At 45.8% G+C, this 13,987-nt stretch overlaps 1 protein-coding gene across 1 annotated transcript in view; it reads left to right on the top strand.

Annotated features, from left to right (window-relative positions):
- Nucleotides 1-12,364, top strand: part of adra1d (adrenoceptor alpha 1D) — a 55,651-nt gene extending 43,287 nt beyond the window's left edge. The window contains exon 2 of the mRNA XM_041192822.1: nt 11,739-12,364. Coding sequence (XP_041048756.1) covers nt 11,739-12,364 — 626 coding nt within the window. The remainder of the gene's footprint in view (nt 1-11,738) is intronic.
- Nucleotides 12,365-13,987: the final 1,623 nt, after the last annotated feature.

Genomic DNA, 13,987 nt, shown 5'->3' with positions numbered 1-13,987 from the left:
AGCTGAGTGCTCTTGTTGCACCCCTGTTAGGCATACTGTTGGCTCAGACTTTGAAACTTTTGCCGTTTAAATACAAATCTGCTGTTCTGAGGTAGCTGTGTAGTGGCTGAAGTTACTGGACCAATAATTCAGAGACTGTGAGGTCAAATCCATTCATGGCAGCTCTGAGAATTGGAATTCAGTAAAAATGACCATGAAGCTGACCATTTCATTAAACCCCATCAGGTTCACTACTATCATTTAGGGAAAGAAATATGTCATCCTCATCTAGTCTAGCCTATTGATCTGATTAATATATGTGACTAAGTCCCACAACAACCTGGTCAGCTCTGAAGTAGTTGTATCAAACTGCTAAAAAAACTTGCTGCCATGTTACAACAGTTACTAAGGTTCAAAAGCGCTTCATAGGCTGTAAAGTGCTTTGAGACTTACTGTGGATGTGAATGGCAATATACAAATGCAAGTCTTTCTCGCTTACATCAGTAATGGTGGGTCTGAGCCTCCAGCTTCAGGCATTTAATGTATTGTAAAGTTTTGATAGAGTAAACACAGGGGGCAGAAATTTCCCTCTATAGAGGGGGTTGTGCGGGGGAGGGTGGGGGAGGGCGCAAACCTGATCGGTGCCCCTGATTGGGGCCATGCCACCATTTTACGTGGGTGCTGAGCGCTCCCTGTGTAAATGCGTGCATTCAAAAGACATTCCTCTCAAGACTCCAACATAGTTGGCTTCCCATCTACCACCCTCAATAAACTTGAGTTGATCCAAGACTCTGGTGCCTGCATCCTAACCTCCACCAGCTCTCATTCACCTGTCAACCCTGTCCTCGCTAACCTATGGTGCCACCCTGTTCAGTAACGCTTTGATTTTCAAATTCTTCAAATCCCTCTCTAGCCTTGCTGCCCCCTGTCTCTGTAACGTTGCCCAGCCTTACACTGCTCTGAGATCTCTGTGCTCCTCCACTTCTGGCCTCTTGTATATCTTCTACTTCTTTCACCCCACCATTGGCAGCCTGGTTTTGCGTCTCCTTCATTGGCTCAATATGAACTTGTGACTGATAACAACTTGGGCTGTGCAACACCTTGGGATGTTTTGCCACATTGAAAGGGCTATATAAATGTAAGTTGTTGTTGTTGCTGAATCTTCTGGAAATCTTTCATCAAGGTCCCAAAGATTGAAGGCCCATCCTAGCAGTGGGAGCTATTGCTGTTGGCAATGAATCTCTGGTGAAAGAGCCTCCCTGTGGTTTTGTGCTAGTAGGTCTGTTCTCTATTCTAGTTTTTCCAGCTGAGCTGGATAAGAGGATTCCAGTGCAGCTAGCATGTGGCTACAATTTCCAAAGAAGACAGGACTCATCCCCAGAAATTTCCACTTGCTCAATGGAGCATTGCAAGACTCTTTATATGCCCCTTACCCACTCAACGGGTGCAGTTCCAGTGCAGAACTCGGCTCAGGCCTGAACTGGCAAGACTGAGATTGATAGACTTTTATTAGGTTAGGATTTCAGGAATATCAAATGGAAATAGGTAAATGGAGTTGAGGTACATTTCAGTCATGACCTATTTAAATTAGGCTCGAAGAATTGAATGGTCTCGTCACAGTGGCTGGGTTATAATATGGCCATGGACGTCTCACCATCAGTTGAAGAGCTGGTGGGGGCCTGGCGTGCTTCTCTCCAGGAGGCCCTATGCTATTCTGAGGTAATCAGTCACTTCACTGGACAACCTCAGACCTCCTGTTGGATTAAGCCCCCAGTAGGGTGAAAATACCACCCCCGAGAACTACTGGCCGATCAGAAGTTGACAGTTGTCCAGTATCAGCAATGCCACTAGGAGCAGTGGCCAGTGCTTGCAATAAACATAGAAACATAGAAAATAGAAGCAGGAGTAGGCCATTCGGCCCTTCGAGCCTGCTCTGCCATTTATTATGATCATGGCTGATCATCCAACTCAATAGCCTGCTCCCGCTTTCTCCCCATATCCTTTGATCCCTTTTGCCCTAAGAGCTATATCTAACTCCTTCTTGAAAATGTACAATGTTTTGGCCTCAAATACTTTCTATGAAAGTGAATTCCACAGGCTCACCACCCTCTGGGTGAAGAAATTTCTCCTCATCTCAGTCCTAAATGGTCTACCCCATATCCTCAGACTGTGACCCCTAGTTCTAGACTCCCCCACTATTGGGAACATCCTTCCTGCATCTACCCTGTCTAGTCCTGTTAGAATTTTATAGGTTTCTATGAGATCCCCCCTCATTCTTCTGAACTCCAGTGAATATAATCCTAATCGACTCAATCTCTCCTCATATGTCAGTCCCGTCATCCCAGGAATCAGTCAGGTAAACCTTTGCTGCACTCCCTCTATAGCAAGAACATCCTTCCTCAGATAAGTAGACCAACACTGCACACAATATTCCAGGTGTGGTCTCACCAAGGCTTGTATAATTGTAGCAAAACATCCCTGCTCCTGTACTCAAATCCTCTTGCTATTAAGGCCTTTTGCCTTCTTTACCGCCAGCTGCACCTGCATGCTTACCTTCAGTGACTGGTGTACGAGGACACCCAGGTCTCGTTGCATATTCCCCTCTTTCAATTTATCGTCATTCAGATAATAATCTACATTGGTGCCTACCATGAAGATCATCAATGATCCTCAGATAGAGGTGAGTATGGGTGGGATGGGGTTGTGGGAGGGGTTTGCCAATGAGGCAGGGTAGAGTGGTCAGAAGCATGGGTAGAGAAGTGGATTTCAGCCCCCTCCCCCATCATTCCTCCACCCTCCCACCTTCCCCAATGCTGGGTCCCTTGATCAGGCACAAACTGCCCGTGAATGAGGGACATCCCCCCTGCCACCAGTAGGTTTCTGGAAAACCCAACAGGGTTCGCTAGGTGGCCTCCCTGACTAGCGAATCCACCCACCCACCATGGGTTGAAGCGATGGGATGAGGCCCTTAAGTGGCCTCAATCGACCTCCGAGCCTGAAGGCTGCCTACAAACCTTCCAACCCCGGATTTGATTGGAGGGAGGCAGGATCTCCACCTTGCACCCTCCCATCTGATGGCAGCCCCCGGTCCCCCAACCTTTGAACTCACCCGTGAGGTTTGGGCATTATATTTAGCTTGATGTTCCTATATAAATACCCTCACAAAACCTATGTGTTCAGCTAACCTTTATCTGACGACAGTTCCTTGGCAGTGATTATTTGAAGCTTTCACTGAAGATGTAACTTTAATTCACTGAAACAACAAACAGATGTGCTGTAAGGGCACCAGACACAAGAGACTCTGCCAAATGCTTGCTGCCTTTTGTCTCGTCAACTTGGAATCGAGGATGACGTCTGTCAAGCTTGGCAAGACTTAAGATGACTGAGGAGCCCAATTCTGGATCCGCATGTTCTTCCACAGTGGGGGCATGTTGTTGCACTGGGGCGTGTAAATCGCGGCCCCGGGTTGGCTACATTGTCTACGTTGCAACCTTGGCTACACGTTAAAGTTATTTAGCTGGCTGTAAAGCCTTATGGGATATCCTGAAGGCCTAAATGATGCAAGTTAAAGGCAAATTCTTCTTTAGATTCAGGTAGTGCACAGAGGAATTCCAACCTTTTATAACAATTTTATTTCCACAATATAATTGTTTCAGTTATTGGTCTGTGGCATGTCATTTTAGCGGTTATTCATGTTAATAATATAACCTTTCATGAAGAAGATCCTTCAACCTATTTTGAACCAAGAAGTTAATTTTTGCCAGTATTAGTAGGTACACATTGGTCAGGATTTCGCCCTTGGCGAGAGCGGGGACAAGTGGGGAGCCGACTGCCGCCCACGATCGGCTCCACACTGCAATTTCACGCCGGCCTGCCAATTGAGGCCCACCCTGTGTGGGTCACGAGCGGCAGCACTGAGCGCTGTCTGTGCGGGCAGGGGGAGGAGGGAGAGCCGGGCCTAGCGTGCAGTTTGCACGTGCGCGAGAGCGAGCTCTTCAATCTCCCTGAGGCATGGAGCTGCCTCAGGGGGACTGAAGCATTGTGTAAAAAAAGAATGAAGAGAATAAAAATTTAATTAAACATGTCCCCTCGTGTTTTTCATTCAAAAATAAAGTTTTATTTAACGTTTATTTGCTTTAGGAAACCTCATCCCTCTGGTGGAAAGGCCGCTTGGCCTTTTCGCCTGCCCGCCAACCATTAGGGCAGCATAAATTTGAATTTAGTTAGATTGCTAATGGCCTTAATAGGCCTTTTAATCATCGGCAGGTGCGCAGCCAACTCCGTCGTGAGCCTGCCGAGCGAAATATCGCAAGACTGTGCGATGACGTCAGGATGCACTTCATCACGGTACTTCATTTTACGCTTGGGCGTATTGAGTACGCACCTGCACGCCAAGCATAATATCCTGCCCATTATTTTGGGTTTCCTAGATTTTAATAATGGGAGGTGGTGTTGGGGGAAAGAATTGATTGAAAAAAGGGGAAGACCACCTCATCTTCCGATTAGTCACTTAGCCTTCTGGACTTAACATTCAGTTTAACAACTTCAGACCATGAACCCTCTCCTCCATCTTGGCCCCCTTTTATAGTCCAGTTTTCTTCCCCAACCCCTCCCCCTTCCTACCCCACCCACAGGGCCATCTGTCACTTGTTCTTAGGTTTTGCTTTCACATAGAGCTGACCCTTGTTCTGCTATTCACACTTTCTGCTATCGTACCTTTATGCCACTATCAGCACCTTCTTTGGTCTTTAACATTACCAAAACACTCCCTCTGCCTTGAGTCCATGACATCTTTTTCAACTTCTCCTTAGCCCCCACCCATCCCTGACCTTCTATTTTACTCTGCCTACTCCATTCCCTCTCAAACGGTACAAAATCCATCATATTCTACCTCTCTTTAGCTCTGAAGAAGAGTCATACGGACTTGAAACATTAACTCAGTTTCTCCGTCCACAGATGCTGCCAGACCTGCTGTGTTTTTCTAGCATTTTCTGTTTTCATTATTATATTATATATTAGAGATTTGTACAACCTTTCCTGAAGCAATCTCTTAGTGACAAATAGGGATTTCATTCCCAGAGTTTGCATGAGTAAGAAAATGGGCAGTAGTCAGTCAAAATCCTGTTTTGCATCACTCCCAGTTTTTACTTTCTTACGTTTATTTTTATGAGGCCCAAGATTCTCAAGCCCCTGGTACATCAACACAGCATGTCATCATTGTGCCAGCTGGAAGGCAGAATGAAAATTTAGACTATTTATATGCGGGCTTAAATTCAAAAGAGTTTTGAGAAGTATGCAGTATCTAATTTTGTGATATTAATCCTTAAAAGTGACATACCTCCCAACCTCCCCATCCCGCAACCCAAAACCCCCAAATCTGGCTCCACTCCACCCCCAACACCCCAACTTCCAAACCTCCTCCCCAACCTCCCTCAACCGGCTCAAGCTCCCCCACAACCCCCCAAAAAAACTTTCCTCCCACCCAAACACAGCATTAAATTGCCTTTAAATTAATTAGAGATTTCACACCATTTTTCAACCCAAGGACATTCTCAGTTGCTGCGTTACTCTTGCTGCTGACCTTCAGACAGCTTCATGGTTTTCCGGCAGGCTCTGTGAAAAAAAAATCGAAATCATGAAGCTGCCCGAAGGTCAGAAGCAGCAGCGCAGCATCCTAGTGAAACTGACCTGACCGACCAGCTTTTAAAAAAATGAAATTGTCAGGCTGACGGTTCTGATCTTTGTTTTGAAGCAGGTCTGAAGCTCATCTGTAGGACAATGAGAAACTCTGTTTAAAATGCTAAGCCTGGGTCCTCCCTAGCCCCCAGTATTAGGTGCCACCTGAAACCCCCTCTCCCAGTCCCTGCCTAGACTATATTCAGTTCATTCATGCATGCTTTGCCCAAAGGGCAGGACCTTGGTTCAATTCCTGCTAAATGCTTCATCCTGAGCCTCTTTTATTTTAGCAGTAGTGGTTTGTCATTTTTTTCCCCACTCTTAGGCAGAGGCTGAGAATGCATACTCCAAGTCTATCTCAGCTAGCATTGGAATTGAACCCACACTGCATGTTAACACTATTCTGAGCTACAGGCTAGTTATCTAGCCAGCTGAGCTAACCAGCCCCTCTAGACAATATGCTCAAGTCCGTAGTTTGAGTAAAATCCTGCTTAAAAACTTTCCACAATCCTTTTTACATTTCACAAATGTATACTCACAGCAAGTGTGGCACCTTCTGGGAGCACATACCAAGCACAAAAGACACAGATTGAAAATCCAGCAGGATCTGCTGAGCTGTGTGACCAAATGCCCTTTGCATGTGTCAGGCAGGTGAAGCTGTGAACCAGGAGAGTGAATTTGTTAAATTGTCTGTTGTAAGTTTAGGCCCTAGGGTAGTGGCATTCAAATAGAAACACTTAAGCTCAGACAGGAGATCCCTTGGGAGTCATGGACCTCTAAACTTGAATTCCTAATAGGTGTATGATCGCCTTCATTCTTACTTTCCCCTTTGCTGTTTCTCCAAATCAAAGCCTACTACTGGCCAGAGGTTTCTGTTCAGTGGTTGAAGGGAGTGAATGATTCCACTTGGTTAGATTTAAGTGGTGAATGAAACCAGGGACTCTAATGCCACTCAGTTTTTGCTGTTTCTCTACGTTATATTACAGAGCGTCACAGACAGTGAGAGTCTGCTGTTGGCTTCTGCTAACTCTATTAGACTTCACACACGCTGAGTGCACTGAGCTTTCTATTGTGTAGGATGGAGGTTTTCCTATTGCCAGAATTGCACTGCATGGATCACCCAAGTGAGTGCACTCATACCAGTAATTTACTGCAACCTAAGGAACTGTCCCTCTCACAGTGTTCACAATTAGACTTCTTAATCTGTGGATAGGCCATCAATTAGGCTTTCGATTGAGAAACGTTGGTGAAGGGCCAAAGCCCTAGTGCTGGATAAAGCTAAAAGAGTAGGAGTGTAGATGAGATAATGAAGAGGTTAGGTTTAGATAGTGCCAAGCTTAAGTTTTAAAAGTGAATATCAAATCTCAGTATCAGCATTTAACACTAGAACTCAACCTATAGTTAGCTGCATGGTTATTGCTTACATCCCAACTGTCACAGCAGTCTGAAAATAGTTCATTGTGTAAGGTGCTTTAAGTTGCTCCTATGTGACGAGGTGCTATATAAATACAAGTATTATGAAATTCTGTAACCGTAGGCAATAATCAACCAATCTTATCATCAAAATTACCACTGGTAGCTTTCATAAGCTGTGAGAATCCATTGATTTCATTATTTCCTTTGATGAACGAACACACCTCAGCTATTACCTACCTTCTGAAAGGGCAATTTTAACTCCTCTCGTTCAACAGACATTGAGCCAAGCACAGGCTAAAATCGAGCAGCTTTTCTTTCCATTCTGGTACTGCCTCATTGCCATTTTGACATATGATTTACCTGATTTATATATGCTAACCTCCATATAACCAACTCACTGATACTCATTTTGGGTTCCACCAGGATCACTCAGCTTATGACCTCATTACAGCCTCGATTCAAACATGGACAAAAGAGCTGAACTCCCGAGGTGAGGTGAGAGTGACTGCCCTTGACGTCAAAGCAGCATTTGACCAAGTGTGGCAACAAGGAGCCCTAGCAAAACTGGAGTCAAGGGAAAAGCTCTCTGTTGGTTGGAGTCATACGTAGCACAAAGAAAGATGGCTGTGTTTCTTGGTGGTCAATCATCTCAGCTCCAGGACATCACTGCAGAAGTTCGTCAGGGTAGTGCCCTAGGCCCAACTGTTGGAAGTAATTCAGAGAAGGTTTACCAGACTAGTATCTGGAATAGATGCGTTGGCTTATGAGGAAAGGTTGGACAGGCTAGGCTTGTATCCGCTGGAATTTAGAAGAGGCGACTTGATAGAAACCTTTAAGATCCTGAGAGGTCTTGACAAGGTGAATGTGGAGAGGATATTTCCTCTAGTGGAAGAATCTAGAACTAGGGGTCCCTGTTTAAAAATAAGGTGTCGCCCATTTAAAACAGAGATGAAGTGGAATTTTTTTCACTCAGAGGGCCATGAGCCTTTGGAACTCTCTTCCTGAAAAAATGGTGGAAGCAGAGTCTTTGAATATTTTTGAGGCAGAGGTGGATAGACTTTGGTAAGCAAGTGCAATAGGTTATTGGCGACAGGTGGGATGTAGATTTCAGGTTACTATCCATGATCTTATTAAATGGTGGAGCAGGCCCAAGGAGCAGACCCAAGGGGCTGAATGGCCTACTTCTGCTCCTTGTCCGTATGTTCGAATGTAACCATCTTCAGCTGCTTCATCAATGACCTTCCTTCCATCATAAGGTCAGAACTGGGAATGCTCACTGATGATTGCAGAATGTTCAGCACCATTCGTGACTCCTCAGATACGGAAGCAATCCATGTTCAAATGCAGCAAGACCTGGAAAACCAGGCATGAGCTGACAAGTGGCAAGTAACATTTGCACCACACAAGTGCCAGGCAATGCCATCTCCAACAAGAGAGAATCCAACCATCAGCCATTGACATTCAATGGCATTAATGTCACTGAATCCCACACTATCACCATCCTGGGGGTTACCATTGAACAGAAGCTGGACTTGCATATAAATTATATGGCTACAAGAGCAGGTCAAGGCGAGGAATCCTGCAGTGAATAACTCACCTCCTGACTCCTCAAAGCCTGTCCATCATCTACAAGGCATAAGTCAGGATTGTGATGGAATACTCTCACCTTGCCTAGATGAGTGCAGCTCCAACAACACTCAAGAAGCTTAACGCCACCCAGGACAAAGCCTGCTTGATTGGTACCACATCCACAAACATTCACTCCGTCCACCACCGATGCACAGTAGCAGCAGTGTGTACCGTCTACAAGATGCACTGCAGGAACTCACCAAGACTCCTTAGGCAGCATCTTCCAAACCCACGACTACTACCATCTAGAAGGACAAGGTCAGCAGACACATGGGAAAAGCAGCACCTGGAAGTTCCCCTCCAAGTCATTGCCATCCTGACTTGGAAATATATCGCTGTTCACTCAGTGTCGCTGGGTCAAAATCCTGGAACTCCCTCCCTAAGAGCACTGTGAGTGTACCTACAACACAGTAGCGGTTCAAGAAGGCTGCTCACCACCAAGTGCAATTAGGAATGGTCAATAAATGCTAGACTAGCCAGCGATGCCCACATCCCATATTAAAAAAATTGTGAGCATTAGGCCCCGAGAGCAGTGGCTGCAAACAGTGCCAAACACCGGGGCCTAGAGCTGGTGGGGGCCTGGGGCTATGCATTTTAAACGTTATTTCTCGTTGACCTGAAAGACCAGCTTTCGACAAAATTGAACTGTTGGCCTGACCTGTCTGATTTTTTTAAGCTGCTCTTTCAGGTCAGCTGCACTGAGTTGCTGAGCTGCTGCTTCCAACCTTCCGGCAGTTTCGCAATTCTGATTTTTTTTTTTGAAAAGCCTTCCAGGAAACCACAAATCTGCCTGAAAGTCGGAGGCAGCAGCGCAGCAATTGAGGATGTTCTTGGTTGTAAGAGAGCAAGTGAAATCTCTCATTATTTTAGAGCCAATTGATTATGTGTGGGGGAGGTTGTTGGTTTGGGTGAGGAGATTGGGGGGTGCTGCTGGGAGGTTTGGAGAGGTTGAGGGCATTTAGAGGGTTGGGGAGTTAGGGATGGTTGCGGTGGAGGAGAGGGGGGAGGTTTGCAGGTGGGAGGTGGTGGAAGTTTTGGGGTAGGGGAGTTTGGAGGGGTTGGGGTATTGGGGAGAGGTGGGGGAGGTTGGGAGTGGGGAGTGGGAAAGCAAGTTGGGGGAGGTTGGGAGTTGGGGGCATTGGGGGGTTGTGGGGAGGTTAGAGGTTAGAGGTTGGAGGGAGTTTGGGGGTTTTGGGGCATTGAGGGGTTGGTGGAAAGGTGGGGGATGGGGGGGTGAGAACACAGGTTTGGGGGGAGGTTAGGGTGTGGGTGGAGGTTGGAGTTTGGGTTAAGGATGGGAGGTGGTGGGTTGTAAGAACGCAGGTTGTGGGGAGATTGGGGTTGTTGGGGAAGCTGGGGGCGGTGGTGGTTGGGGGATAAGGTGTCACTTTTAAGGTTTGGACCACAAAATTAAATTTTGAGAGGAATCATTTCTAGAAGCACTTAAGTCATAGGATTGGGTTTCTGTGAAAACCCTTTATGGTAAAAGCCCTTTATGCTGTTTCTCTGGGAATTCAATGTTATTTTTTGCCAAAGTTACAAAGGGTGATTGTGAATACTCTCCCCTAGAGAAATGTTAGTCCCACAGTGTGTCCACCTTCTGCTAGAATTGAAACAGGTTGGTGCTGTACACTTCTCAAAATTCCCTTTTGAATTTAAAACAGCATATGAATAGCAGTCGAAATTTTCATTATGCCCTACAGTGGACAGAATTCTGATGATATGTTGATGCCCCAGAGGCCTGAGAATCTTGGGCCTCATCAAAATAAATGTAAGAATTCTGTCCACACCCAGGCTTAACTAATCAAGCGCAGTGGGCATAGATCAGTTACTAAACTCACATAATCAAACACAAAACAATTGAACAAATGAACACTACAGACAGGAAGAGCAAGGGTGCCTCACTGCACCCACAAGGTGAGTTTGGGTCTCAGCTGCCCTGCGTGGAACACTTTGTTGTTAAGCATCTCTCTCCTGTGACTTACCCGAGTGGTAGATCGAAGTCTGCTAGTAGTTAATCAGCCACCTCTATCAGTCCAATTCTGGCTGACTGCTCAGCTGGATATTAATGTGACCCAGCAGTTAAAATCAATCAGACCTCACATGACAAACTGCCTGGCAGGAATTTCTATGACTTTTACCCTGTCACCCACAAACTCCCCATTCCACATCCTTAGCTTCCCAGCGAACTGTTAAAACCTCCACCTGAGTGAGCAGCCGCACATTTCCAGCTCCCTCCTTTAGTTCAACTTTCAGACACTCCTGGCTTCCTTCTCATTAATATCTTATGGCAAACATTTTAATTGCAGTAATGTACTTTGAGGAGAAGGTAATTAACCAAATGAGAAGCGTGTTGAAGTGTCTCTGAGGGCACCAAGTAAATGTGAGGCTTTCTTTTCTCATTTTATTTAAGTGGGATGCGCCATGATAAATGTCTGTCTTAGAATTGAACTAATAAGGTCCTAGAAATTGGATTCAAATTTGTGGCTCAATCGTTCAGAGTTGATTAATTCAACATCTTTAAGATCAACTTCTGGCAAAAGATGTAGATCCATCTGTGTTGACAAAGAGAATATGTTTACACTTGTTGGGGAGATTGAAATAAGGTGCCATAAATATAAGGTAGACAGCAACAAATTCAATAGGGAATTCAGAAGGGATTTTTTTATCTAAAGAGCGATGAGAACGTGGAACCCAAGATCACAGGGAGTAATTGAGATGAAATACCGTGGACATATTTAAGGGGAAGCTGGACAAGCAGGAGGGAAAAAATATTAGAAGGACACACTGTAAGGTATAGGTGAAGTTGAGTGGGAGGATTGTAAATGCCAGCCTAGACCAGATGGGCCAAATGGCCTATTTCTGTAACGAAAACAAAAATACCTGGAAAAACTCAGCAGGTCTGACAGCATCTGCAGAGAGGGATACAGTTGATGTTTCGAGTCCGTATGACAGGATGTCCATATGGCCTATTTCTGTGCTGTGAATTCTATATAATGATGCCAGACTGTTTCACATCTTTTTTACATGTATTTTAGGTGCTTTCTTTCCTGCTATCAAGCCATCTGACGTGGTTTTCAAGGTGATCTTCTGGCTGGGTTACTTCAACAGCTGCATAAATCCAATAATCTACCCCTGCTCCAGCAAAGAGTTCAAGCGGGCCTTCACCAGGCTGCTCAAGTGCCAGTGCCGGAGGAGACGGCGACCAGCCTGGCGGGTGTATGATCATCGTGATTGGAGGGCCTCCAACCACAGCTCGGAACGTGGCTCCGAGGGCGACGTGCTGAGCAGGTCTGTTGTGAGCCATCGGACATTGTCGGTAAACAGCTCCTTCGCCCTGAGCCACAGGCACCGAGGGAGCACCAGCAGCAGCGGCGAAGGCGTCAGCGGAGGGGGCAGTGCCAATCGGGCACTCAGCCTTCATGGCTGGAGACTCTTCCCATCTTTGTCCAAATCGCCTTTCCAGCTCAGAGAGAAAATGAACAACCTCTCCAACAAAATCAGGATGGGACAGCACAGGCCCTGCACATCTACTGTCAGCAAGGTAGACAATGTCCCAGTAGAGTCCATCTCCATTGGAGTATGCCAGGAGTTCAAAGAGCACACTGCTTATCAAATATATGAGGTTACTGACTGTTTTGGACTGAAAGAAACGGATATTTAAGGTGGGGGCCGGGAAGGAACAAGATGTACGTTCTGTAAATCTGTTTGTCATAGATTTGTGTCGTGTCCTCGTTGCCAATTCTGGCAAGAGTGAAGAATATGTTTTAAAAATAGAGGCTGGGGTTTTCCTTGCGCTTAAGCTCTGATCATCCCCATGTTCCTCGAGAGTCTGTCGGATCACCCACGCACCCCCACCCCCCACCCCCCACCACCACCGCCATGTTCCTCGAGGGTTCTCCCGATCCCCACTGACGATGCTCGGGCCCGCCCCCTCCCCCCCCCACCATGTTCCTTGAGGGTCCCTCCTCACTTGGCCACAGTAACTTCAGCAGAAGAACAGTGAAACCCAAGGGGGAACATTTAAGCAAGGTGTCCTGCAAGCTTCCACTAACGTTACGGTAGCCACTCAAAAGAATCCCTGAGGAAATTCACAGCAACAATGTCCAACATATGAGCGTGTGGAAGGGGGTCAGAAGAATTATCCCAGTCCTTTTATTTGAATGATGTCTTCACTCTCCTTCCACTCTTGAGAGTGGCACTGAAATCTAGTTCAGTATAAGCAAATGAAAACTCCCCACCGATGGCTGTAAGAGTGTTTTTTAATCATCCTTGGGCTGTGAGCCAAGCCAGCATTTATTGCCCATCCATAATTGCCCTTAGGAAGGTGGAAGGGTCACAAATGGTTTTAACTTTAACCCAGGTCCAAACAATCTAAGCACAGGGCACATCATCAGCATTATCTGTCAGTGAGGTCAGGAGACTGGCTAATGTAGGAGAGTGGAAATGGCACACACTCGGGTTATAGGGGTTAGACTTCTCAGGTGGGAATTAAGAATAATTAATTCTTATTATGGGTAGAGTTGAGAGGTTTATTCTGCAACTGGCTGCGCTGGGAATGCTTGCCATTAAGCACTTGAGATGGAAAAACACCCCAGTCCCCAGTGTGCTGACATCCCTCACCCTCGGCATAAAATGGACCAAAAAGAAGGCATCTGTTCCCAAAGCATGACATAGGATGGTTATCTTTTAGCATTCTAATGTTTCCATGATTTAAAGGATATTCAGATTTTGCTTTGGAAATAACTATGAAATTTTTAAAAGAAAACTCTCCAGGAATTTTCAGTGCAGCATCCTGTAGGATATTATGGAAAAGAACTGACTGGAGCTCATTAATACTGAACCTGCCCTATTCTGGTTCACATATATCTTATTGAAGTCATGCAGGACTCCCACCAGCTTTGACCTGTTCCACCAGACTGAAAACCCAATAAAGTGCTGTAGCACTTTACGGAGTAACAGAGAATTGGAGGTCTTTGAAAGCGTAATGGCTGCCAAACATTGTGTCAGTTGAGGCTTCACACCAGCCAGTCTTAATCACAGCTTCTCTGCCTAAACTATAAACACAATTCGTTTTGTCAGACAGAAGCTAATCCTTTATTTGAAGCTGCTCACGGTGGTGGAGCATCATGTCTCCTGGTGCAAAACAAAAACAGAATTACCTGGAAAAACTCAGCAGGTCTGGCAGCATCGGCGGAGAAGAAAAGAGTTGACGTTTCGAGTCCTCATGACCCTTCGACAGAACTTGAGTTCGAGTCCAAGAAAGAGTTGAAATATAAGCTGGTTT

Source organism: Carcharodon carcharias, chromosome 1 (genome assembly GCF_017639515.1).
Source record: "Carcharodon carcharias isolate sCarCar2 chromosome 1, sCarCar2.pri, whole genome shotgun sequence".
Classification (NCBI taxonomy): Eukaryota; Metazoa; Chordata; class Chondrichthyes; order Lamniformes; family Lamnidae; genus Carcharodon; species Carcharodon carcharias.
This window is presented reverse-complemented; position numbering and strand designations above follow the sequence as displayed.